The following is an 18,099-nucleotide window of genomic DNA, read 5'->3' on the forward strand; positions in this document are numbered from 1 at the left end:
TACAAAATATTTTCATACCCCATAATAATACGATAATCACTAGCATTTCTTTAGTACTTACCATAAATTAGGCACAGTGACTCGATCATTATCTTAGTGCTTTGGATAATTAACAGCATGATCCGTGGTCCGATTTCACAGCCTTTATTCAGCATTGCCCTTCCCCACTGCACCCCTACCACCCCAACCCACTCAGTCACAGAAGATAAAAGATGAGAATTCTTTTCTTCAGGGTGCCTGGCTAGCTTAGTCAGTAGAGCATGTGACTCCTCATCTCATGGTCATGAGTTCAAGCCCCACCCTGGGTGTGGAGACTACTTAAAAAAAAAAAAAAAGGATGAAAATTATTTTTAAAATGAACTTGTTCCATATTTCACATAGTCAAAGTGACATCATGCACAAAATTATTTTCATTGTATTTGTTACAATAAATTGTATTCCAAATTTAATCAGCTGGACTAAATAAAAGAACAGCATTGCTAGATCTCAGTGTGGTTGAGTCATGGCTGATCTGTGGGCTTGGGAAGAAACATCTATGGTCCAAGAAAAAAACATCTTCCCCTTAGTTAAGTCTGCTCTCCTTGGGTTGTTGTCTAGATGCATTTGGATCATTACTGTTACCATCCCTTTGGCTGTTCAAGGGCAGAAGAAAAGTTAATTATGATTAAGAATTCAATCTCTTTGAAATTACAACAGTGTTCATTTCAGGGGCAATGAGACACTTGGTAAAATTAGCACTACCAGGACTGTTAGGGATTGTCGACGTGCTAAAGTTTGGGCCACATGGAATGATGCTGAGCTGAAGATGTGCTGGAACAGAAAGGGACACCAAACTATCCAAGACCCCCTCCATGCAAATCACATGCACTGGTGTTTTTACAAGTTTTTGTGTAGTTACATAGTTTATACGCACAAATAGTTATTTTACCAAATGCATTCAAGCTAAATCCTGTCAAGAGGTTTTGACATGGGGAAAAGATAATTCAGCTGCTCTTCTCAGGATACATGTCCACTGTAGGATTCTGAAATTCCAATGGATTGTGATACTGAATATGCCAGAATTCATAAGCCAGCACCATGACTCAACAGAAAGACCGAAAAAAATCATTTTTCTTTTTTTCTGTTCACAGCTTGATAATGAAGTTGAAAAGGCAGCAAATCTTGTCATTGGCAACTGGAATCAACAAATCAAGGCAAGTATACAAATGAATGTCATTTATGTAAACTCAGTTTTTAGGACTGAACCTTTCTGCTTTTGCACGAATGTGATGCTGTGTTTTAGTGTTAGTATTTCTAGGTGCTAACCGAAGAGAAAAATGTTTCCTCACGTGAATTATTCTATAGATATACCTTTCAACTAAATCAATAGAAGAGCAAGGCTCAAAATATGTTTATTATTTATAGCTAACATAATATTTATTGTGTGCCAAATGCTATATATTTCTATATTCAATCATTGCAACACACACACACACACCCCACCCCCCCACAAAACCAAACCAATGTGGTATGTCCTGTTTGACAGATGGGTGGGGAAACTGAGGCATAGGGAGGTAAATAATCTTCGTAAAGCTGGTTAATTGTTGAACCGAGAATTGTTACATTGTTGGGTTCCAGAGTCATGGCTCTTACCCATTCCACTACACTGACTGCCTCTCTGTATAATCTGTAGTTTAAGGTAAGTGACAAATACTCTCTGAGTTTTGGATATATCATTTGTGATATTCATGATCTCTGTCTCACTAGTGAGAGGAGTACTGTGAGAGGTGAGTAGCCATATGTAGGGGGAATACATATATTGATTCCACAGATGTGTATGGTCCACTTCCTGTATTCCACACTCTACTAGGGCATGATTCCTATTTGTAAGTAATTTAAAATGTAGTTGGCTAGATAACATATGTGCAGGAAACAGTAAATGAATTCTAGGGAGAAGAATTATGATCTGGTGTGAGAATTTAGAGCACATCAATGCAAGTTCTTACGCAGAGAGAATAACAGATGGAACCCATATATATGTAGAGAAGATAATTCTAGAACAATCCAGTTTAGGAGGAATTCAAGTTGAAAGAACTAGAAACCAATGGAGAGGAAATCTGTTAAGAAAACCCAGGGATCCACTTTGAAAGAACTTGTGGTCCAAAAGCTGAACTCCCTTTTCATCTTCAGAGTATCCGTACCCAAAGAGAACTTTCCCCAGTAGACAGCTGCTAGCAGCAAATAACCAGAGAGATCCCTCAAAAATAGGGAGCCCAACTCAGTCCTCACTGTTGCCTTTGAAGCTCCTGCTGAAATCAAGGATTCCATAAGACCAAAGAAATTAATAGGAAATGTTTGAGGGGTGCCTGGGTGGCTCATTCATTCAGCGTCTGCCTAGGCTCTGGTCATGATCCCAGGGTCCTGGGATCGAGCCCCATATTGGGATCCCTGCTCAGTGGGAAGCCTGCTTTTCCCTTTCCCACTCTCCCTGCTTGTGTTCCCTCTCGCACTGTCTTTCTCCCTGTCAAATAAATAAATAAAATCTTAAAAAAAAGAAATGTTTGAGATAAATGAATTTCTATACCCACTAGTAGTACTGGTAAAAGAATGCTCATGAGAATCACTTTTATAATAAATGTTTAATCAGTGTCCAGTAATTTGGTTTTCGTTTTGCTCTTGATTTTGTGAGATTTCTTAAACAGAATTTGGTTTTTTATTTTTATTTATTTATTTTTTAAGTTGGTTCCACGCCCAGTGTGGAGCCCAATGTGAGGCTTGAACTCACAACCCTGAGATCAAGACTTGAGCTGAGATCAAGAGTCAGGTGCTTAACCGACTGAGCCACCCAGGCACCCCAAGCAGAATTTGTTTTTTAAAAATCCATTCTCTAAATATTCAGCTTTCACAGAAATTCCAGTATAACGAACCAAAAGAGAGAAACCATGCCCAGCAGCCATAATTGCTTTCAAGAAAAAAAAAAAAAAGCATCTTTTATTCTTTCCCAGTTTCCACCAAGTAATTTTTCTACATAAAATGATTTTATTTTTTTATGAAGAGTGATGGAGAAATTAGAGAACATAAAATTCTTGAGCTCTAATGATTTTCTCTCCAGTTAAAACTGAAGTGTTGCAGCATGTCAGTAATGAAGTGCAGTCTATTGGGGAGACAGAAGTGGAAGCCTTAAAGGACCCAAAGCTCTTCCCTCATGTTCTCCTTTCTTCACGGGCATGGGACTAACTGGAGGCAGAGAAAGAGGGTTAGTGAGTATCCTGTTTTCCTGAATTCCCTTTTGCCGAAGCTTCAGAGGTTGAGAGACATTTGGAAGGCTTTGCCTCCAATTCCTAAAGAGAGAGGGAACTGAACTTTTCACTACATTACCTGGTTTTGCAGTCCTTGTGACCTTGACGTGCAAAGTTAAACAGTCTTTTAATCAATCCAGTTCCTGAACAGGCTGGATCCAACTCAAACCAATTTCTGTTTTCTCATTTTATCTCTGGGACATCATCTTTTTATTTATTTTTTAAACATTTTATTTATTTATTTATTTATTTGACAGACAGAGATCACAAGTAGGCAGAAAGGCAGGCAGAGGGCAGGGTGGAAGCAGGCTCCCTGCCGAGCAGAAAGCCTGATGTGGGGCTCAATCCCAGGATGCTGGGATCATGACCTGAGTCGAAGGCAGAGGCTTTAACCCACTGAGCCACCCAGGCGCCCCTGGAACATCATCTTCTTGGTTGGAACTGTGTAGAATAGGAAATGATCACCATGATCATAACCCACTTTGAGGTTTGAGGGACCAACAGAGTAGGAGGATGTTGAATGCACTTTTACCTTCCCAGCCCACCCCCGCTCCTCCTCCCCACACCAGTACAGGCCATTTCACAAAATGCCAGGCAAATGCCCACCTCTGAAACCTTTGCATCAGATGCAAAATTGCCCTTTTGCTGTAAATTTTAAGAGAGCATCTTAAAACAACCTCAGTTGTGGCCCAGGTTGATTTAAAAGAATGATGCAGGTGGTCTTCCATGTCTGCTGTGATGTTTTTATGGTAAAGCTATTCCTTTCATGATGCTAGCTCAAACAATGTTTTGGAGGCTTGGGGGCCTTTGTGATTTGGAGAAATGTATAGCCCTCTTGAGTGTACTCAATATAATGAAAAATATACAGTGATTTCAGGGCAAAATGTTAGCCTCTGTGATATTCCAAGCAGATTTTGAGGTGAGGGTAGAAACGAAGAACTAAAATTACACAATTGTTTAAGCTAGCACCTGAACATGACTTGTTCCAGAACAGAAGAGTTTTTCTCTTGATATTGGTTTCTCATCCCTTTTTGCTTTTTGTATGTTTTTGACTCTAGGCCAAGAAGAAATTAATGGTTAGTACCAAGAAGCATGAGGCACTTTCCCATCTTGTAGAAAGCTCCAAGCAAACTGTGACGAAGAAGGAGAAGCAGAAGGTAACCTGTCATGACCAGCTGTGTGCATGTGGCTTGGAGAGGGTTGGATCTTCTACTCTGAGCTATGAACACAAGAGAACTGGCTGACTTTGTGCTCTGCATGGGGTCTCTGCAGAGCTGTCATGTGGCAGAACCTGAGAGGGATTCTAAATCATCCCTGGTCCACATATATTTTTAAAAAGGTATTATTGACAGATGATAAATTAGACCAAGGGTCTCCAAATTTTTCCATAGGGACCCTAGTAAATATCCTCAGTGCAAGTAAGTAAAAAATGTATGTATATATATATATATATATATAAAATGAATTATCATGTACTTTACCAATATTGTGTACCATCTGTAGCACTTTATATGTTATACTAATGTGCTATGAACATTATAAAACATAAAAAAGTACTTGAGGCATGAAATAATATTTTAAATGATTAGCTAATCATGATGCCTTCACGTGATCACTGAGTGACACTTCCAGGCAAAATTTACACATGGGCAAGGTTCAGCCTTCACCGTAGTAAATGTAAATTCATATTTCTTGATAATTTTCAACTTTTTGGTTAACTCTTTTTCAGATTTCATTAGATCATCCCAGTTTTTGTCTTTTCCTGTGGGTGACGACACACTCATAACCAGTGGCAGGGGAAGGTGTCAGCTCTGACATTTTCTTGTGGCTTTTTCTTGTGCTTACATCAGCAGAACTAATGTCAGTCTATATCTCAGAAGTCTTTTTGAGACACTTGTTAATTTTGTGTGTGTAACCTAATTAAAGCTAGATGATAAATCTGCAAATCCTCACTCCCCAGACACAAGCGGATGGCCACGCGTCTCAAGACACTGAAAGGGAAGACATTTGTGAAGGCGCATGTCAGCTTCTTACTTTCTAAGATCCCCACTGTCCCTCCAGAGCCCATAACTGTCCATGGGTGGGCACCAGGGTCAACTCAGGATGTTAAATCAGAGTAAGCTTGTCTAGGCAGAAAGGAACACAAATAATGTTGGAGATATGCTAGATTATCTCGCACACCTCATATGGTATGGGCTCCAAATTGGAAAGCTCTGAAATAGTCAGTATCTTCCCCAAAAGATGAAGCCTCCCTATGAAAATGCAGGCCGCACCCCCACAACCCAAAACATTCTTAAAAGAAGAAGAAAATTGTCATTGCCAGTAAGGCTGTCATTTCATCTGAAGAAACTATTAGATGAATAACTCAAACTCATTGTTAGCAAGATTTGACAACGTTCTTATTTCTTCACCTGTCAATCTTCCCAGTTTGAAACAATCATTAACAAGTATTGAATAATGAAGCGGGCTTTTGAGGAGGCCAAACCACAGTGTGCCACAATGCTGAGCACCGGGGCCTGGCACAGGCATGGGGAGCCCTCATTAGAAGCTATTCTTTATTGATGTCAGGCAATAACAAAGAGATAAGAGCTGGGTGGCTAAATGGTAGATTTCCTCTTCCTTCCCTCATTAGCAGCTTCCATGGGAGGTGGAAGTCTGTGGTCTTTCTCTGCCCTCCTCCACCTGATCCTTTTACCATGGGACCTTGACTCTCATGATATCAAGACCCCTAACATCTTCATTCTTTATCTGGTAGCTTTTTTTTTTTTTTCTCAGTCCTAAGGCCAAACACCTAAGGCAGCATTCATTCATTGCATTTCACAGAGAACTGCCCATCATTTCCAACCTGAACAGAGCGGGCTCTGACCTGCTCAGCAGTTCTTCCTGTTTTCCCTCTCATCAGTCCTTGTTCTCAGCAGAGCTGATCTAATCTCCATTCTTCTCACATCTCCATCCTCACTACCCACTCTCAGTGACTGACTATCTTGCCTCCTTCCTAACGGAGTAAATTGAAATCGGTTCAGCCACCTGCCTACTAAAGTCAAATGTGTGGTGGGACAGACCAACTCTTCATCGTGTGCTTGGATTCCCAGCCCATCCTGCCTCTCAGATATGCTTCTTTTGATTGTTTTCCTTTTGCCTATATCTTGGACATACCCCTCTCTAATAATTGTTTCTCATCAATCAACATATCCTTCCCCACCCCATCTTGGGAGAGTAGGAAGAGTCAAGGAGACACCTTTCCATGCCTTTATTTTTGTTCCTCTCCAGATTTTATCTTCTTTCCTTCTTTTTATGATAAGATTTATTGAAAGGGTTGTCTGTGCTCTGTCTCCATTTCCTCACCTCCCGTTCAGTCTTCAATCCATATCAATCAAGCTTTCCCCATCATTCTATGAAGAGTGCCCCTGCTTGGAAAACATGTCATCCTTGTTGCTAAAGCCAATGTGTACTTTCCAGCTCTTATCTGAACTTCTTGGAAGCGTTAAGCATTGTTGACGTCCTCCTTCTAGAATATTCTCTTAACTTCAGCGACACCTTACTCTTTTGGTTTTTCTTTCTGGTAACTTTTTCTTAAACTCCTTTAAGGACTTCTCTCTTTCTGCCTGATCTTTATATATTGCTTTTCCTGATGATTTCTCTCCTGGGATTCATTCTGTTTTATTCGGCATTGTATTTCCAGTGCCCAACATAGTAGTCTCAAATCGGGTACTCACTAAATAACCAGTACTCAATAGATATGCCCTCAAGAATTCTTCTACCACGTCCAGGCTGATAATACCCCAATTTATGTCTCCAGTCCAACCAGGCTCTGAACTGCCTCCTAGTACCTTAAACTCAACATCCAAGATTGGAACCATCACTTCCCTCTACCAAAAATGTTCTGTTATTCCTGTTTTCTATATCTTTGAATATTACCATGTAACATATCATCATGGTTCTACCTTCTAACCCAAATACTTCTTGAATTTTGCTACTCGTGCTTTCCCCCAACCCCAACTGCTCTCTCCCAGACCTCCATCACCACTACTTGCAGCTCTCTGACAGACTGGTCTCTTGGCATTCTGTGTTGCCTCCTTCTATCTCTTCCTCATCTGCAAGCCCACCTGACTTTTCTGAAACTTGAATATGAACATATCATTCTCCTTTTAAAGGCCATCAGAGGCTTCCTGGTGACCTCAGCTAAAGTCTGAACTCCTTTATGTGGCCCTAAAGACCCTCCCTGACTTGACCTTTGCCTAGCTTTTCAGTATTATTGTTGTTCTCTCTCAAACAGTATGCCCCAACCTCTCAAAAAATTTTATTGGTATCATGTTATGCTCTTTTACATCGCTAATTATGACTCCCATTTTAGCTTCATTCACACAGAGTTACTTCTGTGAGTACCCATTGTACGCCAAGGCTCAGCTTATGTGTCATTTTAATTCCAAGATTAGTTTAGGTGCCCCTCTTGATGCCCCAGTGATACCTAATACTTGTATCATTCTGGGATCTATCACATGGGATAGTGTTGGCCCTGTGGGTCTCTGACAGCAGGGGAAGACTGTCTAGTTTACTTTCTAGTCCCAGAGCCTAGCACATGGCACATTGTGGCGCTTAATAGATGTTTGATGAATAAATGAGTGAGATGTTTGTTCCAAGAGAAAGAAAAGAAAAAGCATTCAGTATTTGACAAATTTTATTAAGTTTTCTGAGAATTTCCTTAAATAAGAATATAAAAGTCTACCATTCTTCTTTTATATCTATTTGGGGTTATTTGTTGTAAATTTGCTTAATGGAAACTTCTAGTTGATATAGCTCGATCGTGTTGGCTGGTGAATGTGAGCAGTCATCTCAAAAGTGACTGCCTTCTCATTGCTGGGGATGAGAGCATTCTCAGTAAGAATCTAAGGATGATGATTTAGCAAAGTATAGCCAAGGCACACTTTCAGCTTTTTCACTATACTGTTATCAGGTTAAAATTCACAAGCTCATGTTTCTACAGATAAATGTGGTTCATTACACTTGATATACAAAACCAGATGTGTCCTGTGTAAGTCATACATCAGAGCTGAAGGACAGCTGAATGGCTAGCATATCAATCAGAATAATTAAGTGAGTGGTGTTAATATTCACCACTTTGGATGAATGTTCTTCATTACTAAAACGTTAGTCAAAATGTCCTTAAGCCTAAAGAAGGTCATTTATAAGAGCCTTTGTCTCTGTCCTTGAAACTCCTAGATTGCTTAAGCCAGAGGGATCTTTGGTGCTCCTTGACCTGTGCGTTGAGGACCATTTGTATCAGAATCGCCCTGACGGTAGTGAACTTCAGATTTCCTAGTCCCGTTCTAGAATGGCTGGATCAGTATTGCCACCTGTGGGACCCTGAAAATCTGCAATTTTACAAGCACTCAGGTCCTTCCTACACATATTCAAGTCGGAGAACCATTCATGTAATACAACTTCCTTTGTTCCCCAAGATGTGAAATTACTTGTCTGAGCATTTTGAGAATCAATTTCAGGGACCCTGGTGCAGAGCGTTTTGTTATCACTTTGATTTTCTAGAAGCCTTCACATACAGAATGGCCAATTTTGGTGGCTGGCAGGAGGGGGCTGTTTGTGAACTACAGATCACTGGGGAGCGGCATGAGTGGAAAGCACCTGGCAAGCAAGCAGTCCACAGCTTGTAGTGGACGTTGGTCTGCGCCTCAGGCTTTTCACAATGAGCCAGTTCTAAACTTCTGGGCTTGCATAATCTGCCTGTCCTCGAAAGAAATTCTGGGCACAAGAGATGCCTGGGTGGCTCAGTCAGTTAAATGTCTGCCATCAGCTCAGGTCATGATCTCAGGGTCCTGGGATCAAGTCCCACATCGGCTCCCTGCTCAGCCAGGAATCTGCTTCTCCCTCTGCCTGCTGCCCCACCCTGCTTGTGCCCTCGCTCTTTTTCTCTCTCTCTCTGTCTGACAAGTAAATAAATAAGATCTTAAAAAGAAGAAGAAGAAGAAGAAGAAGAAGAAGAAGAAGAAGAAGAAGGAGAAGAAGAAGAAGAAGAAGAAGAAGAAGAAGAAGAAGAAGAAAAGAAATACTGAGGCACACAGAGGATTTACCAAATGAGAGTGTTGGGTCCATGGTCAAAGGAGTGAGACTGATACAAAGCGAAGGTCAAGCAAAGCTTTATTTTGCACCAAGCATCGAGAATCAAACTGACCAGCCAGGGCCGTCTCTTGCAAAGAGATGACCCCTCCCAACCTCACAGACTAACTTTTATAGAGTAAAGGCCATGTGGTTGAGCCTGGCCACTCACGGGTGGCCAATTGAATTACAATTCATCCTATACTAGCTGTTTGAACTAGCCTATCACTCTGGTCAGAATTGGCACCCAAAAGGCAGGACCCACATTCTTGGGTGGTTAGGGAGGCACTTTCCTGATTGGATGTCTCCACCTGGCTTGACTCATCCTTGTATTCTGGGCTCTGTTACCTCCCCCTGACCTGACACGTCCTGGTATATGGGCTCTGTTATCAGGGGCTTGTCAGTCATATTTTACTGGTTTCCCAGACTTGCTTCTAAGTAAGTTCCTCTGAGGGGGAAGGGTCAATCTAAGTTTACTGCATAAACAACAAAATGGCTCGCTCTGGCTAAGCAGGCCCTTACAAGAGTACAGGAATCATTAGTAGATGACAGTTGAGCTGCACTTGCTTCCCCCCACCTGTCACTTGGCCTCCTCCTTGATTTGACCAACATGAACACGTCACGTCACACTGAAGGACCTCAGTTTCCTTATGTGAACAATGGAAGGAATCATATAGACAGACCCTTAAGTTTCCTTTCAGCTCTGATATGCCTTTTCTCTGAGAAAGAGCTTTGATTTTGTCATCTGTAGTTACTGCGGCTGACTTTAGCTGGGAGATGAGAATCGGATCGTTGGGTTGCATGTAATCCTTTACCTGGGTTACCAAGGGCTTTGATAAATGTGTTAAGGAATATGTGGCCCTGACGTTTTCCTTTAGCTCCTCAGTAAACTGAAAAAATCGACGGAGAAGTTGGCAAAAGAAGATGAAAACTACTACCAAAAAAACCTGGCTGGCTGTGCTACCAGACTCAAGTGGGAAAACACACTGGAAAGTTGCTACCAGGTGAGTCCTGTGCTGGCATTTTTCTCTTCTTCCGTAGAGCGTTGTGAGGACTTGAAAAGGAAGGTCAGATCTACAGTTACAGGACCAGATGAGCTCTGTCCTTGGTGATGACCTTCACTCATACTGTGATGTTAGGCAAACCACGTGATTTCCAATCGTTTCCATTTCCCCATGGATCCATTAACCAGTGCTTATTTACTGAGGATCGGTGGCCAGCTTCTAATTCTCAGTGGACACGATAGCACTCAGCTAACTTCAGAAAGTGCTGTCGAAGTGCAGTGTAAATTAAGGCTTGAGAACTTGGTGCTCAGAAGTGAGCTTTAGGCCTGAGAGCTGTTTATACACTAATCACTTAACGGAGTTCTTTGTATGTGGAGCTTTGTGTTGGGCCCTGGAGCAATGATTAAAGAGAACCATCTAGTCTGGGAGGTGTAAGTTTAGCAGCAAAGATGTATAAGGAAAGTATTGTGGCAAATCATCTGATGAAACTTAAAAGGTATGAACAAGCAGATCACAAAAGAGAAAATCAAAATCACCAATAAACATATGAAAAGATGCTCAATCATTTGGCAAAGATTAGAAAGTGACAACATCGTGTGTTGCCAAACGAGAATTGCTGGGACACAAGAATTCTTATACCTCTTCAGTGAGAATGACTTAATAGTATCTAGTAAAACTGAGATGTGCATGTAGTTACAGCACGGCAGTTCCCCTCCTAGGCATATATCTAGTATACACCTGTATACCAAGGGTGATGTGTAACAATGTTTACTGCAGAGTTGTTTATAACTGCATGATGAGAAAAAATTGTACAGAATCCTCATACCTATCAGTAGAGGAATTACTCTTAAAATGTGCTCTAATTTAGAAAGTAGACTAATATCTAGCAATAAATATTAATTAAAACTATATTTAAACACAATTTAGGGGCACCTGGATGTCTGAGTTGGTTAAGTGTCTGGCTTTGGCTCAGGTCATGATCCCAGGGTCCTAGGATCGAGTCCGCCTGCTTCTCCCTCTGCCTCTGCCCCTCCCCTCCTCTCGAGCTTTCTCTCTAGCTCTCTCCCTCTCTCAAATAAGTAAATAAAATCTTAAAACACACACACACATACACATACACACACACATGGGGTGTCTGGGTGGCTCAGTGGGTTAAAGCCTCTGCCTTTGGCTCAGGTCATGATCCCAGGGTCCTGGGAGCGAGCCTCACATCAGGCTCTCTGCTTAGCAGAGAGCCTGCTTCCCCCCATCCTCTGCCTGCCTCTCTGTCTACTTGTGATGTCTGTCTGTCAAATAAATAAATAAAATCTTAAACACACACACACGCACACACCAGTTAACCTAAAAGCATAATGTTGAAGGAAAGAAACATGCTATTTATACATTGTGTGTAAATTAAAGGATTTAAAAAACCCACACCCCAACCTACAGTGAGTTTTTATGTGTGTGTTTGTAGACTTACACATATAGACTGCATCTATGTTGTATGAGGGAGATGGTGGGAATTGAACTGAGCTGCTACGTACAGTGACACAGCTTATGGACAGCCTGGCAGAGGACAAAACAAACCCAGGCTCAAAAGTTACTCCAACTATGGTCTCTCTGAACAGCTTAGCTCTCTACTTTTTAAATCAATATAAATCTGACCCAGTGAAACAATGTTCAACTCTGGGCGCTAAGAACACGAATGTTTTGGTTTCTTTTTTCCCCACATTTTAACTTTAAGAAAATGTTTAAATCGAGATACAGTTGCAAAAAGAGGCCATCAAGACACACTTTGATTAAGCACAGTGATGTGGGAACGATACAGGTGCTGCTAGGGACAGGCACGGCCCCAAGGATGTTCACTGCGTTATATTTTGTGTTCATCACAACATCATGAAGAGGTTGTCATTTCTTTCCCAATTTACAGTGAAGGAGTGGAGACGTGAAGGTACTTGCCCAAGATGGTGACAGGGTTCAACCTAGCAATCTGATGCCTTGGGCTTGACCTCTGCTCTCTGCTTCTGCACAGGCAAAATTCGAAGGGCCATATTTAATCTCTTGCTGTTCCACTTTCAAGGTAGGATAGATGCAGAGTTAGGGAAGAGCAGGGAAATTAAAGGAGAGAAGAAAACTAGGCCAAAGAGTAGAGGAAATGAGGATAAACCCTTCTTTAATTTATGCCTTCAAACACGGAACTTTCCTTGCTTCTGCTCAGTAGGTTTTAGATGAAGATGACGAGAAAGGGCCAAGGATTTAATTTTCAACTTTGTCCATCTGAAACCTGACTCTCCAACCTGGCCTCTGGTGTTGCCTCACCCCCTGGAACTTCTCAGTGGACCTGTGGCTTTTCCACAGAGGCTGGCTTCCTTGGAAGCCTTATAAGATTATGGGAGAGAAATTGCTATTCCCAGTCCATCTTCCAGATGCCCTTCAAGGGCTAGGAGAAAAATACTTAACCTCCGTGTCTGCACTGTTCTCACCCCTCTACATCACAGGAATGGGGGATAATTATGGTTTCCACCTCGTATGGCTGCCAACATGTCTGGTGTAGCCGACATCCAGCTGGCTTTCAAAATGTCTTAGGTATTGCTATTACCAGCTCCCTTCTCAGAGGCTCTTACCAGCTCTTTCCTTTTTCTCAGTTTTCTTTTTTCCTGTTAGGGTCCTCCTAAACCTCTCCTCCCGACCCACCCCCTTTCACCAGCCCCAACTTTTATATGAAGACATCATAGAAATTATCTTTTTTGTTTATAAAGTCTCCCTGATGGTGACAAGATACACACTTATCTCTATTTCAAAAGATGACTTTGCAGGCAAACAAAAGCACAGACTTAACTATAGAGAACAAATTGGTGTTGTCAGAGGGGAGGTGAGTGTGGGTGGGGGGCATGGATGTAATATCCAAAGGGGATTGAGAGGACATTGATCTTGATGAGCACTGAGTAATATAGAGAATCATTGAAGCATAATATTGTACACCTGATTCTAGGATAACACAGTATGTTAATTGAACTTTTTAAAAAATCTCTTTTAACTGGGATTTAAAAATATTTAAAACTAGGTTTTTTAAATTAGAATCCAAGTCCCACGGAGAATCTGCTCAAAATGAGAATCTCCTTAAGGAAAAGAAAGATTTCCTTTCACCCTTCTTGTATCTTGGTTTATTGTTCCCACCATGCCAGAGGCCAATATCGTGCCTCCCCCTTGCTTTCAGTTCTCACACTTCCCTCTTACCTCAGCTCCCTTACAGCTACCTTCTCCCTAGTGCCAGCTCAGCCCTGTAAACTCACTGGAGACTACTTCTGCCGAGTCATCCTTGCCTGGCCTTACTTTCTTCTTCCCTTGGCTTGTATACTCTCCATCTGCACCATCAAGTCACTAACTCACATGTTACACTATGTGTTCTAGATCTTCTGTTGTTCACAAACTCAGGAGAAGAATGTTATATTCATGAAGATACATAGCAAAAGTGGGCTGAACTGCATTAAAGGGGGATTTTATTATAAGTGTGTGAGGTGGAAATGTGACAAGTATTGTTCAGTTTCCTTTTTCCCCTCCCTTCTCCCAGGACCATTATTCTGTAGAAATGGGGTATAAGAATTCATTTAGACATCCTATAATGTATCCTCTTACCCCTTCTTACTCTCCAAATTGGATTTACAAGTTCTTTCAGGGAGCCTCCATTGTGCTCGAGGCAGTGTACCAGACACTAAAAAATGTCAAGTTTCAAGTGAGGTTAGGAAGTAATAAAACCAGTTCTACAAACCATATGTCAATTAGTCTTACTATTCATACTCATACCATGCTCAAGGCACATTACCTACCTTCCAAGAACAAACAATTCAGTTGGTAGAAATAATCTACAATATATTTTGAAAAATAATAGCCATGCTACTAAGAATTACCAAGAGCCAAATATTTGTTTCCAACAGTAAGTACTCAAGGAATTCTTTTAGAGAGGCATTTGTAATAAGTGTCAAAAGCATTAAAAATGTTCACCTTCTCAATAGTGTTCCTCATCTGAACCACAATAATCTGAGTGATTATTTCCACAGTTCCCCCAAGGGTGGTAGTGACTGTCTCTCTAGATGCGGGGGGTGGGGGGCAGTGGGTGCCTCATACAGGATACAATGGATGCCTCAGGACAGTAGGGCTTGGCTGTCTCCCAGAACCCCGTGGTGAAAAACACAATTTTCTTTCTATAAATTCATCTTGAGGAAATAGCTGAAAAACAAACCAATTTCTTTTCAAAATACATTAAAAGCAAAAGGGCGGAAACCATTCAAATGGCTAGCCTTAAGGGGATGACTAAATGAATCAACTATGCTGTATGCAGTCCCACACAGCGGACTCTATTAGATGGTGTTTCTGGAGACAAACAATAGGAGAAACCACTCTTGTACAATGTTAAGTGAAAAAAATGGGATACAAACTTGAATAATTTCCTAGGTAACTAGAAAAATAAAATTGTACATATACACACACCTAGATGGACCGAAATACATCAAAATGCTAATGGGTTAGCTCTGGTAGGAGAATCATAAATAATTTTGAAATTAGATTTTTTTTGTGGCCCTTTATAGTCCCAGGACAAGATCTCCAAGCAGCTAGCGTGCTTGTTAAAATTCTGACTCCTGAGCGCCTCCCTAAATGAGATGAATCCGATGCTCTGAATGATTTTTAGGAAGGGGTCTAGGTGATGACTAAGCATGCTAAAATTTGAGAGTTCTTGCTCTGGAGAGAATCTGGTATTTCTTTGATCAGTTTTATTTAAGCAATTTAGATGAAAATGAAATCCTTCCAAACTCCTTGAGTAGTACCAACTGGAAGACCCTATTGACAGGACTGAGGAGAATGAATAAAGGATGTGAGTTAGCGTGGGGCCTGGGCCCCAACCTGTCTCCAAATCTGCGGTTCCCTGCTAGCTCTGACCACACTCTCATATATGTGCTATTGTAAAGGCACAGGAGGACAGTTCGAGATCCTCCTGAGTATTTTGCTTCTCTACAGTCTATTTTATACCAAAAGAATAAGATCATAGAGAGCAGTAATTCACTGAGATATGGATTTCACCTTTGCACGGTGGAGTTTATCGCTGCCTCTTTTCATGAGGAGACATAGATCATTTTAATGATTTCCCTGAAATGTAATTAAAATCTCTTAACCATTACCATCTCCACCAAGAGATACTGGTGATTCTAGTCTCAGGTTGATGCGGGGGGCTCAGCCCGTGTCAAAATAAGGAAACAGTGGCCCACCAGGATACAATGTGTTCCTAAAACCTGGCCTAAAATTTCATAATTTTGAAGTTGATCAGACTTTGGGGTTCTGCTCTTGTCAAATAGTATGAATGTATTTTCAAGGTATGGATAAGGGTTTTACTGGGCTTCCCATTCCTTCTCTAGAACTCACAGATGCTGGGATGCCTTGGTGGTTCAGTCAGTTAAGCTTTTTGGCTCAGGTCGTGATCCCAGGATCCTGGGATCGAGTCCCACATTGGCTCCTTGCTCAGCGGGGAGCCTTCCGCCTGCCGCTCCCCCTACCTTTGTTCTCTCTCTGACAAATAAAGTAAAATTTTAAAGTTAAAAAAAAAAAAGAACTCACAGATGCTTTTCAAATGACCTCTTTTCTCCCTTTACTATATGAATGCCAATTAACGCATAACATCAGCCTATATACCTTTTGGGCCAAAACAGCCTGCGGAAACTATGCGAGTTAAACCAATCCTAAATGAGGATAAACAGAACACACACCAAATCACATTCCTGTACTGGGAACCTCCCCCACGGTAGCCTGGAAAAGACATCATCAAAAGGCACTTAACATGACCATTACCGCAGGCTTTCTTGGGGTGTCATTGCCTGGCTGGATGCCTTTAGCTTTGCACAGCAACTGGCTCATCTTCTGTCATTTTCCATCCTTTTCAGAGCATCCTGGAGCTGGAGAAGGAAAGAATTAAGCTTTTATACAATAACTTGAACCAGTACACCCAACATATTTCTGTTTTTGGCCAAACCCTGACCACAGTGAGTAGTCAACATTTCTCTGTTTCTGATGCACATGGCAAGAACCGGCAGCAAATGTTGTTCAGCAACCTTATTCTGCTTTCTTGGCATTGCAGTGCCACACGCAAATTCACTGTGCCGTCAGCAAGATAGATGTGGAAAAAGATACCCAGGCTCTCATGGAAGAAACTGCAGTTTCATCCACAGAAAATAAATCTGAGTTCCTATTAACCGATTACTTTGTAAGTATGGAATGGAAGGAAGTTCCCTTGATAGGGAACCTTGTTCATAGGCTGAGGAATGCATTTGAAAAACACTGGGCACAGCCGTCAAGGAAATATCTTGTTTCGTAAATGAAAATATTGATATTTTTCATAGTCGATATATATAAAACAAAACAAAATAAAAAAAGAGGACGTGGTTTACAAGCTGGGCAGTAGAAATATGTCTTTGGTGTCCTCTGGAAGGGAAGAAAGTCAAATGGGATTCTAGACTGAATCTTTATGCTCGGTCTCCTAGAGTAATGCCAGGCAGACGTGTTTCAGGACCTATAAATAATCACTGTATAGCCTGTCAGTTGTTTGTTGCTGCATAACAATTACCCCCAAACTTAGCAGGTTAAAACGAGCATTTATTATCTCACAGTCTCTGTGGGCCAGGAATCCAAGTGTGACTTCCGTGGGTGACTCTGAGTCCCTCACAAGGCTGCCATCAAGGTGCCTGCCAGGACTGCAGCCATGCCAAGGCTCTCCTGGGAAATGACCTGCTTCTGAACTCAACCACAAGGCAGATGGCAGGCCTCTGGTCCCCCCCCACCTGGTGGCTACAGATACCAGCTCCTTGACATGTGGGCTCTCTCCACCTGTGGGTCATTCACAAGAGGCCAGCCTGCTTCGCCTAGAAGCTAGTGATCCAAAAGAGACAGAACCAGAGTGTCCAAGAAGGACATAAGCTAATCTCAGAGGTGACATCTCTTCTTATTCTGTTTGTCAGAAACAAGTTGATAAGTGCAGCCCAATAGTGCAAGGGCAAGTCAGTAAGTGTGCGTGGAGGGGATCGAACAAGGGCAGGACTCCTGGAAGGTGGGGATCATGGTCAACATTCTTCATGGTCCTTGCCTTTGAAAACTTCACAGTATATTACAGAAGCCTATTTTGAGGGCATTTGGGTGATACTGTTATTATATGAAACTTACTAAAAACTGATCAGTGTGCCTGGTCAGAGCCTAGGCATCTCACTTCTTTGTTATCTGGGGGGAAATTCTTTGTCTTCTTGGGACACACCTCAAGGATTTTGTCCTCCGCTCCCCTCTTGTTAGTCTTAGTCAGTTCTAGGAGCTGATCATTAATTACGACCAGCAGCAGGAAGAACTCCTCTGCTCTATTTCTTCCAGACTTTCAAGGTCCAGATTGAGAAGGTTCATTTCCACCATATGGAGAACTAGCCTACTGGTCATGGCCTCCTATAGGCTTAAAAGGGCAGCTGAATCCAACATCCCAGGAGTCCTGTTCAGGGAACAAGAGGTGAAGGAGGAGGGAAGGCAGTTAGGTTAGGCACGACAGTGGCTCTGACCAGCTCCCCGCCAACCCCAAACAGCAGTAAGTGGCCACCCATTTCTTGAGTTAAATCTTTTTTTTCCTACCCTGGCAAAAATGAAGTGAATTAGCAATAGCAATGTCTGTTCCAACCAGAAACAAATGTAGCGATGGGAGTAGA

General features: G+C 41.7%; 1 protein-coding gene across 1 annotated transcript in view; it reads left to right on the plus strand.

Moving 5' to 3' along the window:
* NOSTRIN (nitric oxide synthase trafficking) overlaps window positions 1–18,099 on the plus strand; it is a 56,317-nt gene that overhangs the window by 26,841 nt on the left and 11,377 nt on the right. Inside the window, exons 6-10 of the mRNA XM_032880378.1 lie at window positions 1,131–1,193; window positions 4,337–4,435; window positions 10,268–10,393; window positions 16,306–16,404; window positions 16,500–16,625. Of these exons, the coding sequence (XP_032736269.1) occupies window positions 1,131–1,193; window positions 4,337–4,435; window positions 10,268–10,393; window positions 16,306–16,404; window positions 16,500–16,625 (513 nt within the window). The remainder of the gene's footprint in view (window positions 1–1,130; window positions 1,194–4,336; window positions 4,436–10,267; window positions 10,394–16,305; window positions 16,405–16,499; window positions 16,626–18,099) is intronic.

This window comes from Lontra canadensis, unplaced genomic scaffold, assembly GCF_010015895.1.
Source record: "Lontra canadensis isolate GAN:19392208 unplaced genomic scaffold, GSC_riverotter_1.0 scaffold69, whole genome shotgun sequence".
Taxonomy (NCBI): Eukaryota; Metazoa; Chordata; class Mammalia; order Carnivora; family Mustelidae; genus Lontra; species Lontra canadensis.